General features: G+C 37.5%; 1 protein-coding gene across 1 annotated transcript in view; it reads right to left on the bottom strand.

Annotated features, from left to right (window-relative positions):
- Nucleotides 1-10,263: 10,263 nt before the first annotated feature.
- LOC124775238 (synaptic vesicle glycoprotein 2A-like) overlaps nt 10,264-23,608 on the bottom strand; it is a 125,721-nt gene continuing 112,376 nt past the window's right edge. Inside the window, exons 9-11 of the mRNA XM_047250079.1 lie at nt 22,731-22,890; nt 18,768-18,895; nt 10,264-10,919 (exon numbers count right to left, since the gene is read on the bottom strand). Coding sequence (XP_047106035.1) covers nt 10,852-10,919; nt 18,768-18,895; nt 22,731-22,890 — 356 coding nt within the window. The 3' untranslated portion in view covers nt 10,264-10,851. The remainder of the gene's footprint in view (nt 10,920-18,767; nt 18,896-22,730; nt 22,891-23,608) is intronic.

The following is a 23,608-nucleotide window of genomic DNA, read 5'->3' as shown; positions in this document are numbered from 1 at the left end:
GCCTATGGTATATCTGAGAAGGTATTGTTGGCAGTGGTCAGATATACTTGGAAGGGCATGAGACCATTGTAATGATGGACCCATAAGGCCCTTAGTTATCTGCAGGATTGTAACCTGCTGAATAAGAGGCTCACCAGGCGGGCAATGTTCTTACAAAGGTTCCAGTACCAGACAGAGTAAGTTACGGGCACTGAAAATGTGGTTGGGGTGGTGACTGTGCTGGCCTGAGGAACATGTCCAGTCACTAATTAATTATGTGCATCTGAGCTATGGGCAGTATGGGGCACAAAAATGTATAGGGGTACTACAAGGCTACGTTATGTTCAATAACATGGACCACAGGGTGAGAAAGCAATTACGTGCGTGTGACAGGTGGCAGCAAGTAAAACACAGCACCATTACCAGGCGAGGGCAAATGCAAAACATCTTGCCCAAAAACACTAAAGAACTCCTAACATTTGATGTGTTTTGCCCATTGCCAACCAGTAGGTGTGGGCAGAAGTACATTCTGCTGGCAGTTAATGTAGTCTACAAACACATAAAGATAAACAGGATGTAAAAGACCACTAGTGGAACTATGATTAAAAATTTGGAGTCCTACTGCAATGAAATTGGTAAGCCAAAAGCAATGCTCTCTGACAATGGGTCCTAGTTCACCTTCAAGGCACGGGAGAACTTCATGGAGTGAAGAGGTTTACCATCTGGCAAGAAATCCAGCTGAGAGGTACATGTGTGAGCTTGGACAATTGTGAAGGACATACTGCAGCCACAGACATACAATCTGGGCAGAATATGTGGCCAAGTTTGAGGAAATCATGAACAGTGTGAAGCGGTGCCACTGGGTTCACTCCTCATGAAGAAATGTGGAATAAAAAGGGAATGAAAAGGCAGCCATCCAGATAGCTGAGGCTGTGAGCTTTCCACCAGGTACATCTATTTCTGAACAACAGAGACAGAAGTTAATTACTGGACAACTGTCGAAAGGGGCCTTACAGAGAAAACCTAGGCATGATTTAAGGTACAAGCGTACAAAGTACAAGGTGGGTGACCTAGTATTAGTAAAGACAAAGTAATGGTCAAAGGATTTAGATGGTGAGATCAAAAAGCTTTTGGAATTGTACCATGTGCCATTTATTGTGATAAGCTGCCCTCACCCAAATGCTTACAGATTGGCTTATCCTAAGTTACATAAACCATTGGGACTCAGGAATGTAACTCAGCTGCGACTGTACAAACAGCCACTATAATGGGACTTAATCCGTTTTTATATATAGTAACAATAGGTGTTTACTTAATGGTGTTTATATACTGAGGATGTGTATGTTAGCTAAGTGTTCCCCCCCTCCCCCCCTTCCCAAGGGACTCCTTTCTGTATACTATTTACGTATGTGTCCAGTTTTAAGAATTTTCTGGATAGCCTAGTGGTTTCCATATTTATCTTGGTAAAAGTATAGTGGTATTTGAAGATGTGGAACAGTTGGTTGACACAGCTAATTGTCTCATAATGACAAGTGATACAGGCTACAACAGTTATAGTCACTGTACAGCACTCACATGTACATGATAGGATGTTAATTTGAGAGAGGGACATTGAGTGCCACTTTTCTTATTGTTCATAATGATATGAATACTGTTTCAATTTTTCATGAGTGGTGATTGTAATTTTGTCACACATACCGACATTTTTGGTGGGTGGAGATGGAGATAGTTCAGTATGGGACTGATTGACGAGAATATGGAATTGAACGGTATACATGTAATATGTTCTTATAATTTGTTTTTATTTTTGTTTATATGTAGGATTACTTAGTTTCAGGGGAACATGGGCTGATTTGTGGACTATGTTGTGCCATGAGATATTTGATTTTATTCAGTTTGCAGTGCTGTAATTTTCATTGGGGAACCTATCAGGGAACTCATCATATAGTAAAATCTTGAGTACTATTGTGGTCACATAGTTTCTTAGTTTGACATTGATTAGAGAAACCTTGTCTTTATGTTGCACACTTGCAATGATTTGGGCCTTTTCTGTTCTTGAATGGAACAAATTGTTGCTATCGAAGAAAAGCCTGTGGCCAGCATGTACTTCTTGGTAGCACTACCATCTGCATGTTTGTGTCAGGTTTTGTCTTGAAATTTGGCTTTAACTGTGTCAAGTCTGGATAGCAGAGGGGGTGGGTTTACATCCAACCAGTTCTTGGTACCCAGACACCTTTGCTGATATGAAATTGATCAGGTGAATTTTGTTTGTTCCTGATAGAATCAGGTTAGCTGACTGGCAGGACAACTGAGAAACAGCGTCTGAGGCCTGAGCTGCAGCACTTATGCAGGTGATAGGCCCACCACAGAAGACATCAAAAGGTAAAGTGCTTACTGTAAGTGCTGCGTAATTTCTATTAAGAAATATAGTGCATCAAAATAAAAACATTGATTTAAAAAAAGAGAAAAGACAATATTTAGAGGGCTATATGAAATACTGCTCATCCACTTCCAGTTTGTTTATGTTTTGTTACTTACAACCTTTGGCGAGTCAGATCAGCATCATGGAAATGCTGATGAATAAATGTATTTGGCGTAAGTTTAGTTAAGTTAGGGTAAGAAGTGATGCTGCGTAATATAATATAGGGACTTGTTCATTTTGACTTGTTGATTTTTCTGCTATCATATGTAGAGTTAATTTTTGTGTATTATTTCATTTCTGAAGGCACAGATTGGAGTTGGTGCTATTTGTGACACCATGCACTGCATTCATGGAGTAGCAAGTGGGGTAATTGTGAGTGTACAAGCTGTGGGGAGAGATTAGAGCCTCAGTTTTCCACCACAGAGCACATGACTGGCAGTTGCTACAGGGATGTGGTGAATGACTAGTGATTATACAGCCATGGAAAAACCCAATCGGAAGCTTGGCGGGGGAGTATATGGCTGTGTTTGCATGCTGGAGGAATTTATATGCAAGAGAAAAATTGATGAAAACAGAACTAAGAGTGACACAGATGTGCAAGTTGGCACTCATGGACAGAAAAAAAATATAAAGCTAAATTACCTAGAGGCCCCAAAAAACATATAATAGTTAAAAAGTTATTGTTGTCTTAAAAACTGTAAATTTTTGAAAGTTCAAAAGCTAGTATCTCAGCAATGCTTTGGCCCATTAACATGAACAAAGTGTTCATGTGGCTAGTAGAGCTGCATCGAGCAATCATAGCTGATTTAGCAGAATATGTACCATTTTCGAATAAGAGTTTGGAATATGTGATCCGACTGAGATAAACTGTGTTTTTGGTAATAAATAAATTTAGAGAGACAAAACACAGTCGGAGACAAGTTTGTATGTAGCGACGCTCTAAAACGATCAAGTTGAGTGCAATATAATGGCTTAGGACAGCAGTTAACAGTGTATTTTGTGATCTGTAAACAGACTGTCATATACCATGATCACGGCATATGAATTTTACAGTGAACTGTTGCAGCACCAGTTATTAATGACCATGCTTGCATAAAAGCCCTCAGACTGCATTTTGGGTGTTTAGTCAATATATTTATGACTATTTGTGGAAAACTAGAAATAAACTACTTGTTCAATTTATAAATCCATGACAGTGACTCAATATTTTAAATTTCACTGAAATACCTACCTTCATTGTTTTTTAATATATAAATTTTATTTCAGCTTGAAAACTGAATTTATGACAGGTGTGAGCTGGCAACCTATGACGAAACTTTGAGACCAGCCACATTTCTGGGGCCACTCAATTAAGCTGAGTGTAGAGTGTAAGAAATATATATTTTTTCGTGCCATAGCATGTGGGGGCTCAAGCTAACTATTCAATCAAAACTAACTTTTTTATCAAAAATTGGCAAACAGCACCAACACCAACTATATAAATATTTTCATCATTTAACCAAATTTTTACAGTGCGTAGTGCCCAGTACCGCCGTGATGTGATCATTGATTGAAATAAATGTGACATTTGTGTCTCTCTGCATCATGACCAAAGAAAACGATGGCTCCACGCAAAGAAAAATGTGGCAGAAAACTACATAGCAGGCAGTTGGCATTGCATGATCATGTGGGTAAGACTACTTCTTGATGACTTTTGTTTACAGGATGCGCTGCTGCGACACAAAGGTAACTGATGATATGTTGCATACATGGTCATTGCTCTCTGACGTTTTGTTATGTGGCCAGTGTCTTTTTCAATAAACCATCACAACATTATGAAAGAGCACTTCTCACAATAGCTTCCATCACATTTAAGATAAGCAAGACACACTGCAGCAAACATTTATGTTTTCTCATTCAGCTATGACAGAATAAAATTAAGTGAAATGCCATCAACTATTTCAAATTGCTGTTTTACTCACAGCCTCTTTTGGATATAATTTGCAATAAACTGGTGCTTTCGGTCTGAACTTCCTATGTTTGTGACAACTCTGTATATGTCTATTCAGTAGTTTGCACCAACTAACATACATTCAAGTAAACTTTTATTCTGACTTAGAAGAGTTAGCAAGGTTCATCCATCCATGTCACACTGTTCCTCTGGATCCAACATGTAGTTTTTCTTTCTGCCATCTTTGTTTCCTCAAACCTTTATCCCTTTTATTTTCATCTCATATTCTCTGCTTCTTAAGGATTGTGGAAAAGGAAATTTCTTCTGATGGTATTACACTGCACTTTTTGTATTTGGTATTGTTAGTGCTTCTTTTTTGATTATACATATTCTGTATCATCCTGAGAACTCTTCTTAATCCTTCACTCGGCCTAAACACAGGTACTAATTACACCAATGTGTGGCAAATGATGTGCATCCTTAATCCAAACTACCCATTCTAGTTACACTATTGTTGGGCAGTAATACTTTCTACAATAAAATGAGCACATAAATGAACAGCTGAAGTGTTTTCAGTCACACTGATACATAAGAGGTGACATAAGCATACCTAATGGCAATATACTAGACTGAAATTTGATGAGACAGCTAATCAACAAGTGCAACAATGCAGTGTGCATTCAACTCAGCGCCTAAATCAAGAACATCTGTTTACTGATGCCACAATGTATGCTTCTCTTAAAATTTCATAATAACAGATCTTTCATTTTGTTTTGCACCACATACACGAACTAGCACACACACGTACAAAAACTAACAATATGATGGGAACTGGAAAGACTAAACTGAACTAAATAGACAGTAGTTGCCAATTGTAGTGCTAATTTTATATATTCAAATCTTTTCCAACTTCACAGCTCATACAAATCTGGGATAACGACAACCATCTTCAACATCAAGACTCATCACAAAATTCTTCATTTTGCATAATTAAATTTATTTCAGTCAATGATAAAAAAATACTTGACATTTTGAGACAATTCATATTACATTATGTGAAATACATCAGATCTCAAAATAATACTAATCTAAAAGTCATAACAACTTTATGAAAATTTCACAAATTAAAACCTTTACAAACAGGTAAATTAGTACCCTTGACATTTAAAATTGAGATTGTAACATGCATGTCATGATTGTCATTGTTCCCTACACCCAGTAACATTTGGGTACAGAAGCGGGCCCACATTCCCTCCATAGGAGGACAAGAGGGTATCTTTATTTAAAACATGATCTTATTTATTGTGGTTTGTACTTCTTGAGACTAGAGCACTTCTTTTAAAAATGCATCAAAGTTACTGGTTTTAACAACTTTAACATGTAAAGATAATGTAATTACTTACATCAAGGTACAGTATATTGACAATGTTAGATTGTGGCTTTCACTGTTTACTTAGGTAGAAGAAAAGTGTGTTGTCTGACTGTGATGAATTACTTCACAGGGCAATGTTGAAAGCATGCATTCTGAATGTTACTTCAGAATGTTTCCACTGAAGTGAACCACAGTAGTGAATATTTGATAATTATGATCAAATAAAATGGATTACAGAACCCATCCTGAACATGTCAGTCATATGCCTTGAGTGACATTACTTCAGATCTGGTTGTGTAAACTGAAGTAGCATAAAAGTAGTCTATATTGTAAGAAAAATTTGTATAAAAATGTACTGTCCATCCATCAGGTTAAATAGTTATTACTAGAGAATATAAAAGTATCATAATTTTGAAACAAAAGTGTTCCATTAAGTATTTTATAATCGTTTTCAGTACCTCTGTAAATGTTAAAACACTCACAAAAAATATTAAATTTTGATTCCATCATGTATTTTTCCTGAGAATGAAATATTTTTACTTTCTGTAAACTCTGCCTAGCCTCATCTTAGAAGATATACTGTATTTGAAGTTATTCAGATTGTTTGATAATTCCATAAGAAGGATAACTAGTGTTCAACGTCCTACTGATGATGGTATCATTAGAGTGCAAGTTCAGACTCCTGAAAGAAATTAGTTCTTCCACAGTGACTATCCTGTCATTTTCTCTCAATAACACTGGGATATGTCCAGAAAGCAGTGCTATGTTTCTTCCTCAGAGTTTTGAAGTATGTTGAACATTTTCTAAGTCACATTATTAGTTATTTGTTTCTCCCCATTTCATCTCTCTGTCAATTATTAGAGCAGCCATATTTAATTTGAATAATCTATTGTAAAGATCAAGTCAATATGTCAAAAATACTGTAGGTACTTGTTATTAACAGCTCATAAAATTGTGTAAAGGAGAAGCAAAATTCCTCATGTTATGTTAAACACTGACATATGAGATGTTGAATAAGTACAGTTACAATTCTTATGATAATTTTAAATGACTTTGAAAATATTGGTAATTTATTTTTGACAATTACTGATATGGTCTTTTGAAACATGAAAAAATCAGTAGGAGATAAACAGATACTTTTGTTTCCATAATTATATCAGGTTTGTTGCTAATTTAGCTTGTGTAAGCACAAGCACTTGTATTAGTTTTATGTACAGTTTATTGTCAACATAGCTTCCTGCTTCTCTTTTGTAAATATATATACATTTAATTACACCACATCCCTAAAGCTTCTCTTTAAGGTTAGGATTTATGTAACGCAAAAAATAAATTAATAAATTTTCTGAACAAGAGCTACACAATTGTATTTTTGTCCTGTAATGGATAGCTACAAATTAAACTTACATAGTTTAAGATATTTTATTGACACTGTCATCTTTCTACCTTAACACATCCTCTTACTCAAAATAAATGAGTAAATTCATTGAAATATGAATCTACCTAAACTGTAGGACTTATTCTTAACTATATAGTTATTGCTCATTTTTTCCTTGCAGTCCTTTGGCAGTGAAGTTTAAGTTATTGTTGCAGACATCACAGAAGCAATCTGCTTATAACATTCTCCCTCTGTTTTAAAGTATGACACGAATTGCTTCAGCTTTCTTTTCAATATTTATTGGCATTTTCTGACATTATAATTGCTCCGAAAAGCACTTTCTTTGAAATTTTTTGTCTTTAAATTGGAAAAAAGAACTATATTTACATTCTTTATTGTATTATGGTACCCCTTGTCTTCTTTCAGTCTACTCAAAATTTCTTCTTGTATTATGTGCCTAATATGTTTTGCTTTGAGCACCAATTTCTGCTATTTCAGTTATTACATATACACAATTATAGTCTCCTAAGATTTTCCACCAATCACCACTTGGTCTAACATTACTGACCACCTTCTCTTACTGTTGATTATTCTGTTTGATGCATCATATCACTGGCAGTTCAACAACTGCCTTCAAAATTTATGTTCTGCTTCTCTTTCAGATCCTCCACATAAGAGGGCTATTCAGAAAATAAGGTCCCATTGATCATGAAATGGAAACCACAGTGAAATTCCCATGAATATTTCCATAACTCTGTTGGTCAGTGTCTCTAGCATGACCACTGATCACATCACGCTGCTCATATCAGTCCTGAGTGCAAAGTGAGAATGTAAAGATGCCTTGAAAATAGTGTCTCCCACCAAGTATGAGTGCCTGTGAGAGATTTCGCCTCATTTTATATAACCCATACAACATAACTGTCATTCATTTTCTTCTTCATGCCATTTTGACCATGCAGTGCAGAGGCTATGAGGAAACCCCTGCAAAATTTTCGATGGGAAATATTTCATCACCCACCATACAGTCAGGACTTGGCTCCCTCTGATTTTCATCTTTACTCACATGAACCGCTGCCTATTAAGACAACATTCTGGCACAGACAACAGCTGCTGATCAGCATAGAGAATTTGCAGAAAGCACAGGCAGCTGCCTTCTGTGACGAAGGGATTGGCAAGTTGGTACAATGACATGACATACTGGAGCAGCGACTACATAGAGAAATAGGTGGAAGGTGTAGCTAACTGTTGCAAATAAAACATTTTTTAATTTTCACTGTGGTTTCCACTTTGTGACTCACTGGACCTTACTTTCTGAATAGGCCTTGTATATAAGTTTGCTACCACAAGAGACAGAGAACATCCCATAGCAATATTTTCCATGTCATAGTAGCTGCTGTCAGGCAGATGGAAGCTAGCAATAAATACTGGTTCAGACAGTTTAGTCTATATGTCTGCAAACTTCCCAACACTGTGATTTATTGATGCCCCAAATGGCTGCTGCGAAAGGGCATTATGCTGAAATTCACCATTAGGCTACAGCTTCTTCTCAAAGAGGAAGCTCTCAAAAGTCGTGACATAAGGGGTTCAGAGTTAGAGGGTTTGAAATAGAAGATCTAAAATCAACATGTTTCTACCGCTAGGTAGATGATACATCTACCATGTATATGTAACATAACTGATGACTGATGATTGGTGTACTAATGAGACTAAAAGCTGATGGCAAGTTGGAACACAGTGTGTATAGAAGATCTACATGCACTGATTTATATTTACATGCACATAGCAGTCACCAAGTGATGGAAACTTCTACACGTTACTTCTTGTAGTAGGAAATATTGAGAGTAAAAATATCTTACCAGCAGTGTTCAAACATTTAAAGGTAACATTTAGGCACCAAATATAACACAATTTGTGGCAGCAGTTTCCACACCACAACAGAGTAATGAATATGCTATAAAGGCATAACTCTGCACTGCATTCATGTGCAGTGTATTCAAGAAGTTCAGGTGGATCCTAGAATGATATCAGGTGCTTTTGCTCAACTTCCAAGGAGCAGGAAATGATTAGGATTTATCAAAGATGACTTCATTCTCTACAAGCCTAAATTTTATCATAGCCTCTGCCAATATTTTAAAGTGTATGCAGGTCAAATGATAGGTACATTTTAGGAGATGTGCAGAGCACTCAAGCTGATCTTGCTGTTGATGATAAAAGAAATAATGGGACTCAAACAATCCTTTTCTCAAACTATTTTGCTTAGTAAGACAGGGATATTAAGTTTTCAGTATGAAGTTGCAATTCAACTGATTAGTGCCACACACATTGTGTCAGCCACTCTTTTGCCATTACAGCTGAGTAGAACACATTTATGCAAGGTCACCCCCACTGCACCAGCTCACTATTTATAGCAGTTACCTGATAATAACAGGAAGTCTCACTTCTAAACAGTCATGCAGGACCAAATACTTATCCCAAGAGAACATCAAACAAAAATCAAAGGACAGTGGTCAGGAAAATTATTGTTGGATCATTGTTCACATTTCCGTCAGTTATCATATGCACTAGCTTCACCTTCAGCTGTATAGTGTCAGTACTGAAATGAACATAGAGAATGAAAGCAACAGTAGAAATATGACAGTGGTGTAATTTTTAGTAGGAAAGTGAATTATAATGTACCTGACAGTGATAAAGTTATTAAAGAGAGATTGATAATCTCACACTCCTGTAAACAGATATTCTTATCCTGGGGCATGTAGAGAGGTTAGGTCAAACAGATGTGGAAATTAGGATATGTTCCTTAGGACTCTAAAGTATAAAAATCAACAGACATTGACAAGATTTAATGAATTGAAAACAGAAAATAAGTTAAGGAAATAAGTTTCAGTGTTGAGTATGTTTTTGTAACTTTGAGTTTTGCTCTTGGATTGTAGTATTTATAATCTACTTCTCCCGAGTTTTGAAAGATTTCACCTCCACTTATGATAATCTGTAGCCTTAATACATTATTTTGTCTCCTTGCCTCTCCAATATTCAACATCCTCTCAAAAACTGTAAATATGGTATCATGTTTGATATCTTTCTGTAAGGCAGTAGTTATTTTCCTGCATTCACTGAATCCAATCATTTTATTTCTACACTACATATGCTCCTAAAATTTGTTTTTGTTGTTTGTAATGTTTGCCAGATCAGAAAAATTGACAGCAGCCATGACATTTTTCTGACCCCATGCCCCACACCCAATGATGTCCTCAGACTGAGGATGACACTGTGGTCAGTCAGTAGCTTTGGACCTTCCGAGGTCTCTTGGATGGAATTTAATTTTAGTTTCAGTCTGTAATGTTTGCTCCTACTTCTATTAACAAGCATTGCTTGGTTCCATTATCATTAACCGCTTTATTCCAGTGTTATGCCAAAAAAAGTTTAAGAACACTCTCAAGTATATTTTTTCTTACTTTCTCAGCTGTCCTTGCAGCTACAGTTAATGTTACGTTTCATGACAATTCATTCCCTTGAACCATTTCACCTTTTTTCATGTCTACCCACATCTCCTCATCCTCAACAATTATGAAGATGTTAAAGTAAATACATGAGAGATTTTATCACAGTTTTCGAATCTCATACAGTATAATAAATGAAAATGATAAATATGATTGCTAATCAAGTTTATGATGTTTCAAACTGTTTATCTGTGATGACATTCCACACAGACTTTTAGGCATCAATAGAAGGGTCACTGACATATCTCCAGAGTACAGGTGTTGGTCACTGACATTTTACTGTAGTACAGGTGCTGACATATCTTTTGGATGGTTTGGGAGAGTCAGCGCCAGCAGTCCACAACCTGTAGATAGAAACCATCAGATAAGTAAATTTGTGAAGAGATGCATTTTAGTTTCTTTTCTATAGACACACATTTTAATGTAATTATGGAAATTCATTTATCTGTACAACTCTCTAAAGTGACATTATGAAGTAATTTTTATAGAAAAGCATAATATCTTCGCCAAATCTATCACTGTGTGGTGGAGTTCATGGGTAGAGGATATGTTGATCACAACGGGAACATATATTTAAAATAAACTACTATGCTATTCTTCAGAACACACTTCTACTGACAGGTACTTTGTTCAGTACCATGACCTACCGACCTACCACAGGTGGCACTAGTGAGGCGAAGTAGTAGGAGGCAAGGGCAAAGTAGGAATAAAGGGAATGCACGGACAAGAGCAAACTAATAAGACAGTAGTAGAAAGTGAATAGGAATGTGGTTCCATCCTAGAGTAGACAAGAGCATCAATGTTTTGCATAAATTTATAAATAATCAGGGAAGTCAGTAAGGGGTAGCGGGATATCATTTATATTGCCAAGTCAAAAAAGAGTCCAGAAATAAAGAGAGATGTGTCCAGTAAATTCAGTAGAACATATTTTAAATGATTGTCAGTACACAAAACGAATATCAAGTTTTCTCAAGCTAAATACAATGATTCTCTTTGTACAATGACTCAAGAATACTCAAAAATTCCATGTATATCCTTGTTATTACTAGTGCAAAGTCTCATGAGTGAAATGTATATGAAACAATGATACTTTGCTAAATGTTATTAAACTGTGATGAAATCTTGCTACTATTATGTTCCTGAGATATTGATGAAAAGTTGTGGAGTTTCCGTATTTCTACACGCTGTATATGAAACAGAATAAAAATCAGTAATAAATTCCTGTACTTGCTTTCATGCAAATGTAATCTTTTGAAGTGATATAAATATTAAGTGGAAATTAATTTTATTTACTTAATACATTTTGGATATATTATGCTGTTCTGTCTACATTCAGACCATTTAATAACAATACACCTCACTTTTTAAATACAAAAGTGTACTGTTGTTAGTAGATACCACAAATAATTTGTTCTTTATTTTAGCACTGCATTTGCAATACATTATTCTTCTCTTTAAAGAATGGAACATCTGGGCAGAATATTGAAAATATGAAAGGATGGAGTGCTACTCACCACATAGAGGATATGTTGCAAGGCAGACATGCCCATTACATTGGAAAAGACTGCTAGATTTTTTCACAGTTTTATCAAACTTAGACAATAAAACTCACACACATTCGCACAAGCACAACTCACACGTGGCCACTGTCACTTCTGGGAGCAAAGGCCTTAGTGCCAACTAATGGCAATGGTCGTGGCATTTGATGAAGGACAGTGGCTGAGTTCCAGCAAGGAGGTACTTCTCCTTCAGATAAATTACATTTTAAAACTGTAGTGACAAAAAAAAAAAAAAAGTCACAGGAGTGCGCAGGATACTGGTTAATCAGAAATTAAAGATGTATAAAATAAATGGTATTATAGAGACACCATAAGAAATAATGTGGTTTGATTGTTGGCCAAAAGCATGTATGTTGGCAAATTTTGCTTTAAAAAGAATTTTCCTGTTGCCTGCATGACACAAAATTGCACACAAATGCAACCTCCCCCCTCCCCCCCCCCCCCCCCCCCACACACACACACAGGAGGGCTAGATTATGAAAGAAAACAATCCTACTCCTCCTGGAGAATATACCCATCCACAAGGACACACAAACAGAAAAATTAACTGATTTAAAGTCTAAACAATGGCAATATCCATCCAGCTTACCATATTTAATAATATGCTCGATGAAACATGTATCATGCAATGGTAATAACCAGAGTTGGCAGGATGGTGTCACCACATCAGGGTAAGAATCATGTTGTGGACTACGTGACCAGGAGATGGGTAATAATGCAACAAATGTGCCCTCGAGCCATATAAATAACTGTGAATTTTGAAGCAGATTCATTCGGAGTCCAACTGTACCACCATGATGCCAGGGCTGTGCTAGATGGTGAGACAACTAGGCACTGCCAGTTCCAGCCATTGGTTCAGGACCGGGTCATGGCAGCTGCCTCCCACACTAAGTCCACCATGTGTAGCTTCAATACGCAGCTGACCTCCTGTCCGTGCCTGCCACTGCCAGACTCCTGCTAGAGACAGCAGCGTGTGTCACTTGCATGGCACTCTTCCCTTCTCACTGTGGAGTATGCGAGATTGGCCTGAGTCATTCTGGCCAAGTGTGGGCATTCTGTAGCAGAACACAGACACAATACACGAAGGAGAATGCTGCTGACATCAGGGCTTTGGTCAGCATCAATCATTCTCTCACAAAACTCTCTCAATTTATCATAATCATGGTCATGAACCTTCTGCATGGTCATAGTTTTCTAAGGATGAAAATGTAACTCATCCTTTGGGATGCACTGCAGTGAGTGAAGAGACAACCCCAAAGTTGGAGCACACAGCCTAGTGGAGTGGGGAGGACTTTGAAGAAAAGATGCTCTTTCTCTATTGACATTTTTCTTCATTCGAACTAAGTGAAAATGACCAGGTGACATCTTCTTCATGACTGATCCAGTTGTGAGAAAAGAGGCAACCCAATCCAATTTTGTCTTGCAATTAGGTATCAAACAGTTTTGATGAACATTGAAGTGTGTACGCAAATGCCATTCAACTGTGATCACAGACACATCACTTTTGAAGGAATATTCAACAGCAAAAACTTGGTGATGCACGGTCCACTGCGCCATTGCTACTGAAACTGCTCGAGCAGATGGGTTAGAATATTTAAAAAGGGAAATGGATAGGTTAAAGTTAGATATAGGGGGAATTAGTGAAGTTCGGTAGCAGGAGGAACAAGACTTTTGGTCAGGTGAATACAGGGCTATAAATACAAAATCAAATAAGGGTAATGCATGAGTAGGTTTAATAGTGAATAAAAAAATAGGAATGTGGGTAACCTACTACAAACAGCATAGTTAATGCATTACTGTGGCTGAGATAGATATAAAGTCCACACCTACCACAATAGTACAAGTTTATATGCCAACTAGCTCCACAGATGACGAAGGGATTGATGAAATGTATGATGATGTAAAAGAAATTATTCAGATAGTGAAGGGAGATGAAAACTTAATAGTCATGGGTGACTGGAACTCGACAGTAGGAAAAGGAAGAGAAGGAAACATTGTAGGTGAATATGGAATGGGAGTAAGGAATGAAAGAGGAAGCCACCTGGTAGAATTTTGCACAGAGCATAACTTAATCAAAGCTAACACTTGGTTCAAGAATCATGAAAGAAGGCTGTATACATGGAAGAAGCCTGGAGATACTAGAAGGTATCAGATAGATTATATAATAGTAAGACAGAGATTCAGGAACCAGGTTTTAAATTGTAAGACATTTCCAGGGGCAGATGTGGACTCTGACCACAATCTATTGGTTATGAACTGTAGATTAAAACTGAAGAAACTGCAAAAAGGTGGTAAATAGAGGATATGGGACCTGGATAAACTGAAAGAGCCAGAGGCTGTAGAGAGCTTCAGGGAGAACATCATGTAATGATTGACAATAATGGGGGAAAGATATACAGTAGAAGAAGAATGGGTAGCTTTGAGAGATGAAATACTGAAGGTAGCAGAGGACCAAGTAGGTAAAAATACGAGGACTAGTAGAAACCCTTGGGTAACAGAAGAGATATTGAATTGAATTGATGAAATGAGAAAATACAAAAATGCAGTAAATGAAGCAGGCAAAAAAGAATACAAACGTCTCAAGAATGAGATCGACAGGAAGTGCAAAATGGCTAAGCAAGGATGGCTAGAGGACAAATGTAAGGATGCAGAGGCTCTTATCACTAGGGGTAAGATAGATACTGCCTACAGGAAAATGAAAGAGATCTTTGGAGAAAAGAGAACGACTTGCATGAATATCAAGAGCTCAGATGGGAATCCAGTTCTAAGCAAAGAAGGGAAAGCAGAAAGGGGGAAGGAGTATATAGAGGGTCTATACAAGGGCGATGTTCTTGGGGACAATATTATAGAAATGGAAGACAATGTAGATGAAGATGAAATAGGAGATATGATACTGCATGAGGAGTTTGACAGAGCACTGAAAGACCTAAGTCGAAACAAGGCCCCGGGAGTAGACAACATCCCATTAGAACTAATGACAGCCTTTGGAGAGCCAGGCCTAACAAAACCGTACCGTCTAGTGAGCAAGATGTATGAGACAGGCGAAATACCCTCAGATTTCAAGAGGAATATAATAATTCCAGTCCCAAAGAAAGCAAGTATTGACGGATGTGAAAATTACCGAACTATCAGTTTAATAAGCCATGGCTGCAAAATACTGACATGAATTCTTTAAAGATGAATGGAAAAACTGTAGAAGCCATCCTCGGGGAAGATCAGTTTGGATTCCATAGAAATATTGGAACATGTGAGGCAATAGTGACCCTATGACGTCTCTTAGAAAATAGATTTCGGACAGGCAAACCCACATTTCTAGCATTTGTACACTTAGAGAAAGCTTTTGACAATGTTGACTGGAATACTCTCTTTCAAATTCTGAAGGTGACAGGGGTAAAATACGGGGAGTGAAAAGCTATTTACAATTTGTACAGAAACCAGATGGCAGTTATAAGAGGCGAGGGGCATGGAAGGGAAGCAGTGGTTGAGAAGGGAGTGAGACAGGGTTGTAGCCTATGCCCAATGTTATTCAATCTGTATATTGAGCAAGTAGTAAAGGAAACAAAAGAAAAATTCAGATTAGGAATTAAAATCTATGGAGAAAAAATAAAAACTTTGAGGTTCACTGATGACATTGTAATTCTGTCAGAGACAGCAAAGGACCTGGAAGAGCAGCTGAACGCAATGGACACTGTCTTGAAAGCAAAACGAGGATAATGGAATGTAGTCGAATTAAGTCGGGTGATACTGAGGGAATTAGATTAGGAAATGAGACAATTAAAGTAGTAAAGGAATTTTGCTATTTGGGGAGCAAAGTAACTGATGATGGTCGAAGTAGAGAGGATATAAAATGTAGACTGGGAGTGGCAAGGAAAGCGTTTCTGAAGAAGAGAAATTTGTTGACATCAAGTATAGATTTAAGTGTCAGGAAGATGCTTCTGAAAGTATTTTTATGGAGTGTAGCCATGTATGGAAGTGAAACATGGACAATAAATAGTTTGGACAAGAAAGAACAGAAGCTTTCGAAATTTGGTGCTACAATGCTGAAGATTAGATGGGTAGTTCACATAACTTGTGAGGAGGTATTGAATAGAATTGGAGAGAAGAGGAGTTTGTGGCACAACTTGACTAGAAGAAGGGATCGGTTGGTAGGGCATATTCTGAGGCATCAAGGGATCACCAATTTAGTATTGGAGGGCAGCGTGGAGGGTAAAAATCTTAAGAGGGAGACCAGGACATGAATACATTAAATAGATTCGGAAGGATGTAGGTTGCAGCAGGTACTGGGAGATGAAGAAGCTTGCACAGGATAGAGTAGCATGGAGAGCTGCATCAAACCAGTCTCTGGACTAAAGACCACAACAACAACAACATTGTTATTGACAAAAGTAACTGTAAAACTTTATCACAGTTGAATAAATCATTTAAAAAAAACAAAAATTATTTTATTTACTGAAAATTACATTTTTTTTATTTTGCAAAAGAGATTTCATGCAACTTTGTTAACAAGTGTTGCAAAAGGAAAAGTTTGTAATGTACTGATAAATTCTATTGGGTACATCCATGTCATAAAATTAGTTGCAATTTCAAATTGAGTGTTGTTATGGAAGAGAGAGCTTTATTACAAAATTGGTTTTTATTTAACTACCTTTCACAGGCAAAACTTCAAGTAGGACAAGCAACATTTTAAAGGCAAAGGGTTTCTCTGTCCTTTTCTATGCCCCAATGACAGCAGGTATATGTTTCTTCAGTTCAAAAGATAAACAACCAGTCGTAATGAAATGTGGGGCTTTTAAGATCATCTGCCAAAGTGTCAGTCTTGCTATGCTGAACAGAGTGGGAGGTCATTCTGCAGTAGGCTCAGAGAACACTACAGAATCCAGAGACTGAAGATGGCAGATTCATCCTTTGCTTAACATTGTTTAAAAGAAAACCACAAATACATAGGAGATATAGAAGTCCTACCCACAGAGGAAAGTATGCAAAGCTCACTCAGTTTGAAATGTTAAAAATTAAGAAACAGATGTGTGTATCCCCACATTTATTACTGAATGAACACACTCAGACCACATTACAACTCCTACACAGGAGGAGAACCGCAGTGCTTTCTTTAATGAGTAGATAATAACAAAAATTCCATTCCAGTTCATATCTCTACTCCAGTGAATGTTCAGTCATAGTGTAAAAACTGTCTTAATGAATTTTGTAAATCCATATGTCATTATATAAATATTGACAATAGAGGCCACTTTTACAGTTTAAGCCTAGAATCAATAGACTAAGAAGCTGAGATGCTTATCTTTGCTTGGTCTTCATCTTTGGGATTAGTTATGTACTAGGAAACGACTTATAAACTGGAACCTAGGTCACACAATAATAAGAAGTTCGTGAAACAAGACTAAAGAAAGTGTTTCACTTAGTTAATGCAATATACTGAAAACCCACAGTTTAATTACTTAAAGTGATTAATTTAACTGTGTTAATAATGACTTTTGAGAAAAGTAGTGTTTGTCTGTAGTCTTTTAGCTAACTCCAACACTTTGATATGAGCTGTAATTCCAAATTTTCATTTTTCTTACTTCAATAATTTAATGAATTTGAAGTGGCAGGGATACAATATTGGTCACAATATATGATTTGTAAAAATGGAAATTCAGAACTTTCAATGCACATTGCTAAAAATTTGAATAAAAATTATTTACTTTTTTTAAAAGTAGTATTATGTAAATGCTCATTAATTGTATGAAAATTTTTTTGTTCGAAAATATGTGAATGTACAGTATCAGTAAGTAAGTACTGGCAATCTGTTGGGGTGAGTTAATGACAGCAGAGCATGTGAGCCATACAACAGCAGTTGAGTTGTGAACATGTTAATAACGTATACAATACAATGGATTATTTGGTATGATTTACAGGTGGATGGAAAGAGAAAAGTTTCCCTAAAATGATTACTTGCAGCAATCAAAAAGATCTCATAATGAACAGAAGATGTAATAAGATTCAACAACTACCTTATCACAAAGAGTTCAAGATAAGTAATTTTTCTATAGCTCATATTGTTTTATTTCTATAATATTCATCATTTCAAGCAACTATAAATGTACATAAAGTCACATTGTGAGTGAAAGTATAGATTTAGATATGCAATACTGTTGAGCCAATCCTATTATTTTTATTGTCAAATCAAGAGTTAGAAAGCTACAGCTTTTCTTTTATATAAAATGTGCGTTGATATTTTTCATTTCACAACAATTTATCCCAAGGTGATGTGGCAGAGAACAGCAAAGCTAGTAAAAGATGTACCTCTTGAACAGTTTCTCTTCAAACTGCACAGTGAAAATTTAAAAAAAAAAAAAACCTTAACAGTGATCAACAGTGGTGTGTTTATGTATGTTTAAGATGTTAGAAATGGGAAAGGTATATTGACCACAGTTATTTTTGTTAGTACTTTTTATTTATTAGTAGCTGCTTCATGAGTTACTATACTCATACTGCAGTTTTGTGTTCTTTAAGAATTTACTCTAAAACATGCTTGTTGTGTGCAATGTTAGTAATACGCTTTCATTTGTAATATGTATGCAAATGACAGTGCTCATTTCTTCCTGTGTATATTCTCTTTTAAGGTAACTTACTTACCAATCACAATACCACTGAGAATGAAGAACACTGATGAACAGGAGATCTCAAGTATAGAACCAATGAAGACGCTTCCAAGTGCGGTTCCAAGTCGTCCCATCATAAGTGACAGACAGACTGCCATTGCCCTGTAAGCATCAATTTTCCAAATGAAAATTGCAGTGGTATAAATGTACTCTTTTACTCTGAGCAACAGGTCACAGATTTTTAAGTGAGTATTTAAATGAAGGTAAATCCATATTTGATAATATCTCTGTGGAGATCGAAAGTTAACTGATATTTTATACCTTGAAATATTTTCCTTGCAGTAGCCATATACACTAACATTGCAACACCAGGAAGTGTACATCTAACTGAAAATAAATTTTTTCCACAGATTAGATATGAGGCCAATACTACTAACACAAACAGAACTGTACATTATCTCTGACAGAAAATTCAGTATGGTGTGATCCCTGCATAATAGCAGGCTCTAAATACTGTGACATGAATTGAAAGAGGGCCTGGAGCTGTTGCTCTGGAACTTCCTGTACGCTATTTTCGAGTGAGTCCCTGAGACATCAGTAGTGGCTGACAGAGTATCTTTAAGTTGGTAACCAGCTGTATTCCACATATGTTCAATGGGCACTCATTTATTTTTGATAATTGCAGTCTATTATTTGAGAAGCTAAAATAGGCCAGATATTCACATTCTCATTAATAAATATATGTGTTAAATATTTACTGCTGGTACTAATTTAAAAAGAAATGCTAACATTGCAAATAGTTTCTACCTCTACAGAACTACAATAAAACCTCTTAATGACTTACCCACTACTTATACTACTTCAGTACTAAAGATTCTGTTACATCTCTGTTCATTTATTAGCGTGCATCTAATCTGTCGATGGTCAACAACCATTGTCTGCCAAATTACTTAGGTGTAAGGCAACACATCAGCGGTATTTCAACTAGAACAAGCGATTACATGATCACTGTAACATCTTAGAACCCACACTTCCATGATCACTTACAGAAAGACAATCTAAATTCTTGAAAAAACATTTCATTCAATGGTCGCCAGCCGAAGTTGTCTTCTCTCTAGCTGTAGAGTATGTTGCCTAGCCTGAATGTTCAATACAATAGAACAGAATAGAATATTTATTCACCTTTGGACATGTTTACACGCAATCAGAGTTGTCATATAAAACTTATATACATTTATATAACAACATTACAATGTTTTTCCCTGTAACCTTAAATAGTATGTTACAAGGAGGCTTTTACCTAAGTAACTACTGTGGGAAAGCACATTGTTATTCAGACTGATCACTTTTTGCAAACCTAATACAGCATGCCGCAATGAATCAGCATATCACACTAATATCTTTGTATCCATATAATCTGTAAATAATTATAATAAGCATAGACTTTATCTGTGTATTGCCTCATAGACACTCATAGCTTCACAAAATAATACAATTTACAATTTTGTATACTCGCATTTCAAAACCCACTTTCTTGTTATGCTTTTAAATTTATTCGAGCGTATGAGTGGGCATTTATGTAGTGTGTTAAAATACATAAGACTAAGATATTTAGAGCTCTTGTGGACCTTTGCTAGTCTGGCATGTGGCTTGTCAATTGCATGTCTATTTATAGTGTTGTGATGGCTTTTTGACATCATAAGACCAAAATTACTGAGGTTTTCCTTTAGTGTATAATAGGCAACTGCAAATATATAAACTAGTTACTATCATTACATAGGGTGATTTTTTCCACCATGTACAAACTCTAGGGATTGGTCAATGAGAGGATATGAAATAAAAAAGATCTAATGAACTTAAGCCTGTAAATATATGGTTTCCATGCTAGAGATTATTTTTCAATCATACTTTGCTATAGAGACTGTGGTGTAACATGTGCTGTACCAGGCAGCCACAGTTACAGTACGCATGGTTTCCTCCCAGAGGGTGGTACTGTTCCTCATACTTCATGCCCTAGCACCCTTTCCTGCCATAGTAACTGATAGTGTTGTGCCTGATTCACTTTCGTTGCTGACTCACCCTGTAGTGGATGTGATACAGCGTTGTATACAATGATTCCACATTCGAACTGAGAGCTTACTGACATGATGTTTACTTACAGAAAGCAAATGGCAATGGGCAGCAGGAAACAAGGTTGTATGAGGAGATCTATGCACACCAACAACGACCACAGCATTCAACATTTGCTAACAGTGTTTAGAAAATTGTCTGAGACAGGGTCATTTCAGGAAGCAGGAAATCATGAAGAATCTACCTGAAATGTTTGGACATCAGACTTGGAGGAAAATGTGATGAACATTGCGGAAGGCAGTCACCATGTCGGCACTAGACAGTTGGCCTGCCAGTACAGGCTAAGCCAGACGACCGTGTGGAACAATTGTTACTACACTTATCACTTACAGTGTCTGCTGAGCTTACTAACAACAGACTTGTCACATAGGGAGCAGTTGTGTCACTAGTTTCTTTACCAGACAACCACAATTCCTGGATTTGTGTCATCCATCCTATTCACAGATGAGGCCACCTTTACACGGAGTGGTATCTTTCATAACAGTCATCTGTGGGATGGTATGCAGAAACTTCATGGTATGGTGACAGTGAATCATCAGCATCGGTGCAGCCAGAATGTGTGTGCCAGATACTTGGCGGGGTATTTTGGGACCAGTCTTCCTTCCACGTCGTATAACATGGCGGAACTATCGGCGTTTCTTGCAGGTGTCTTTAGCTCCCCTGCTGGGAGAAGTGCCACTGATGATTCGAAGCGTTATGCGGTTGCTACATGATCGTGCTCCAACCGACTTCACAATTAACATCTGGGTGCATCTCAATCATGTCTTCCCTGGTTGAAGAATTGGACGAGGGGGTCTAGTTGCATGGCCTACTCGTTCATTGGATACCCATGTGATTTCTGGTTATGGGACCATCTCAAAAGTACTGTAAATGCGGAGCAAATTCCAGATATGGAAACACTGGAGCAGCATATCCTTGCTTCCTTCGTACAGATACAGCCTGGACTATATTAATGTGTGGGACACAACATGCTACGGCGCCACGTACATGCATGGAAACCATTTTCAGCACATACTGTAACTGCGGCTGCATGGTACAGTGTGTAGCAGACTGCAGTCTCTCTAACAATTTACGATTGAATAAATGGTCCTAGCATGTAAATTTTGCATTTATGGGCATAAGTTCATTAGACGTTTTTCGTTCCATATCCTCTCATCGATCAGTCCTTAGAGTTTGTAATGGGTGAAAAAACTCACCCTATATTCATTACCTTGAAGTAGCGTCTACATAATTCTCGTGGTGTGTGTGTCATGCAATGCATCTGATGACCTTTTTTGCCATTTAAATACAGTCTTAGATGCAGGTGATTTTGCCTATAGCAAAATTCCATGTGTCAGACGGGAAATGAAGAAAGCAAGGTATGCACACAGCCTCTCAGTTACACAGCAAATAACTCGCTTGTGCGAGCCTGGAACATGACTTATCCATATGTGTATCCTAGCTAAGACTTTGATTAATATGGAACCTAATGTAGTTTCCTAAAGTAATTACCTACGTAAAAACCTCCAGGTGACATAATTGTCTCCGCAATATCCTTTCTTTCAGGAGTGCTAGTTCTTCAAGGTTCGCAGGAGAGCTTCTGTAAAGTTTGGAAGGTAGGAGGCGAGGAACTGGGAGAAGTGAAGCTGAGAGGACGGGGCGTGAGTCGTGCTTGGGTAGCTCAGATGGTAGAGCACTTGCCCGCGAAAGGCAAAGGTCCCGAGTCCGAGTCTCGGCCCTGCACCCAGGTTTAATCTGCCAGGAAGTTTCATACTGTAAACTGTTTCCTCTCCTGAGTTTCGTGCAACCCCAACTGTGCTACACGCATTTGTTTTTACGATGTCACCTTCTCACGAGCACTGAATACACGGCGGAGAAATAAGAATACCTTATCTGTGTAGGGAAGAGGTCGACGACGATGCTGTTGACGACGGATATGCACATGGTGGCGGGCGCCATGAAGAGGCAGGCCAGCGCGAGCACCGTGTCCTGGGAGCCGACCCAGTGCAGCGCGATGCCGCAGCAGCCCGACAACAGCGTGCTCAGCACTGCAAACACAGCACAGCGTCGCTCAGTCAGAATCACCGCTGCACTTCACAGGGAATAAACTGTAAGGTTATGTGTCTAGTGACACTCATAGACTTTGGGAGAAGGGAGGGATAGGGTGTGGAGTATCCTGGTCGATACTTCAAAGTGCTCTGGCGTCAGTGCGCGATCTGCACATAAATTTTCGGATTATTTCTCTAAGCTGCAGTGTTAGCAGTGGAACTGTATTTGCTTCGGCCAACTGTACTTTCAAGAGGTAATGGAAAGTGTACAGACGAGAAGCTGTGTGGCCCATTGAGAGGATCATGATGATGGTGAGAGGATAGATAAATTTCGAAGTTTAAGTTTGGGAGATCCTAATGAGTATCTTTTTTTATTTAAAATTTCTGTGCCCTCGGCACTGATCATGAAAGAGCAAACGTGCTATAATGTTGCATAGACTTCATACGAATTCCCATTAAATAAGGTTTCGATTTTGTGAATCAGTGATATACTTATGTAACAGTCACACTTTAACTTTCTGCCTGTAGTTTGTAATTTCTGTTTGAGGTATTTGTTGGCCTTCGTGCGATGTTTGAACCCAACAACAGATGCCCTGGTGTCAACACTGGCGTAGTAGTGAGACCTCAACGCCGTACGTCGCACCACGGAATGCTTCAGGCAGACGCCTTCCTTGGAAAACTGTTAAAAGGAGTGTCAACTAGAAATCAGATAGATTCA

Source organism: Schistocerca piceifrons, chromosome 1 (genome assembly GCF_021461385.2).
Source record: "Schistocerca piceifrons isolate TAMUIC-IGC-003096 chromosome 1, iqSchPice1.1, whole genome shotgun sequence".
Taxonomy (NCBI): Eukaryota; Metazoa; Arthropoda; class Insecta; order Orthoptera; family Acrididae; genus Schistocerca; species Schistocerca piceifrons.
The sequence above is the reverse complement of the archived record's forward strand: the minus strand, read 5'-3'. Positions and strand labels throughout refer to the sequence as shown.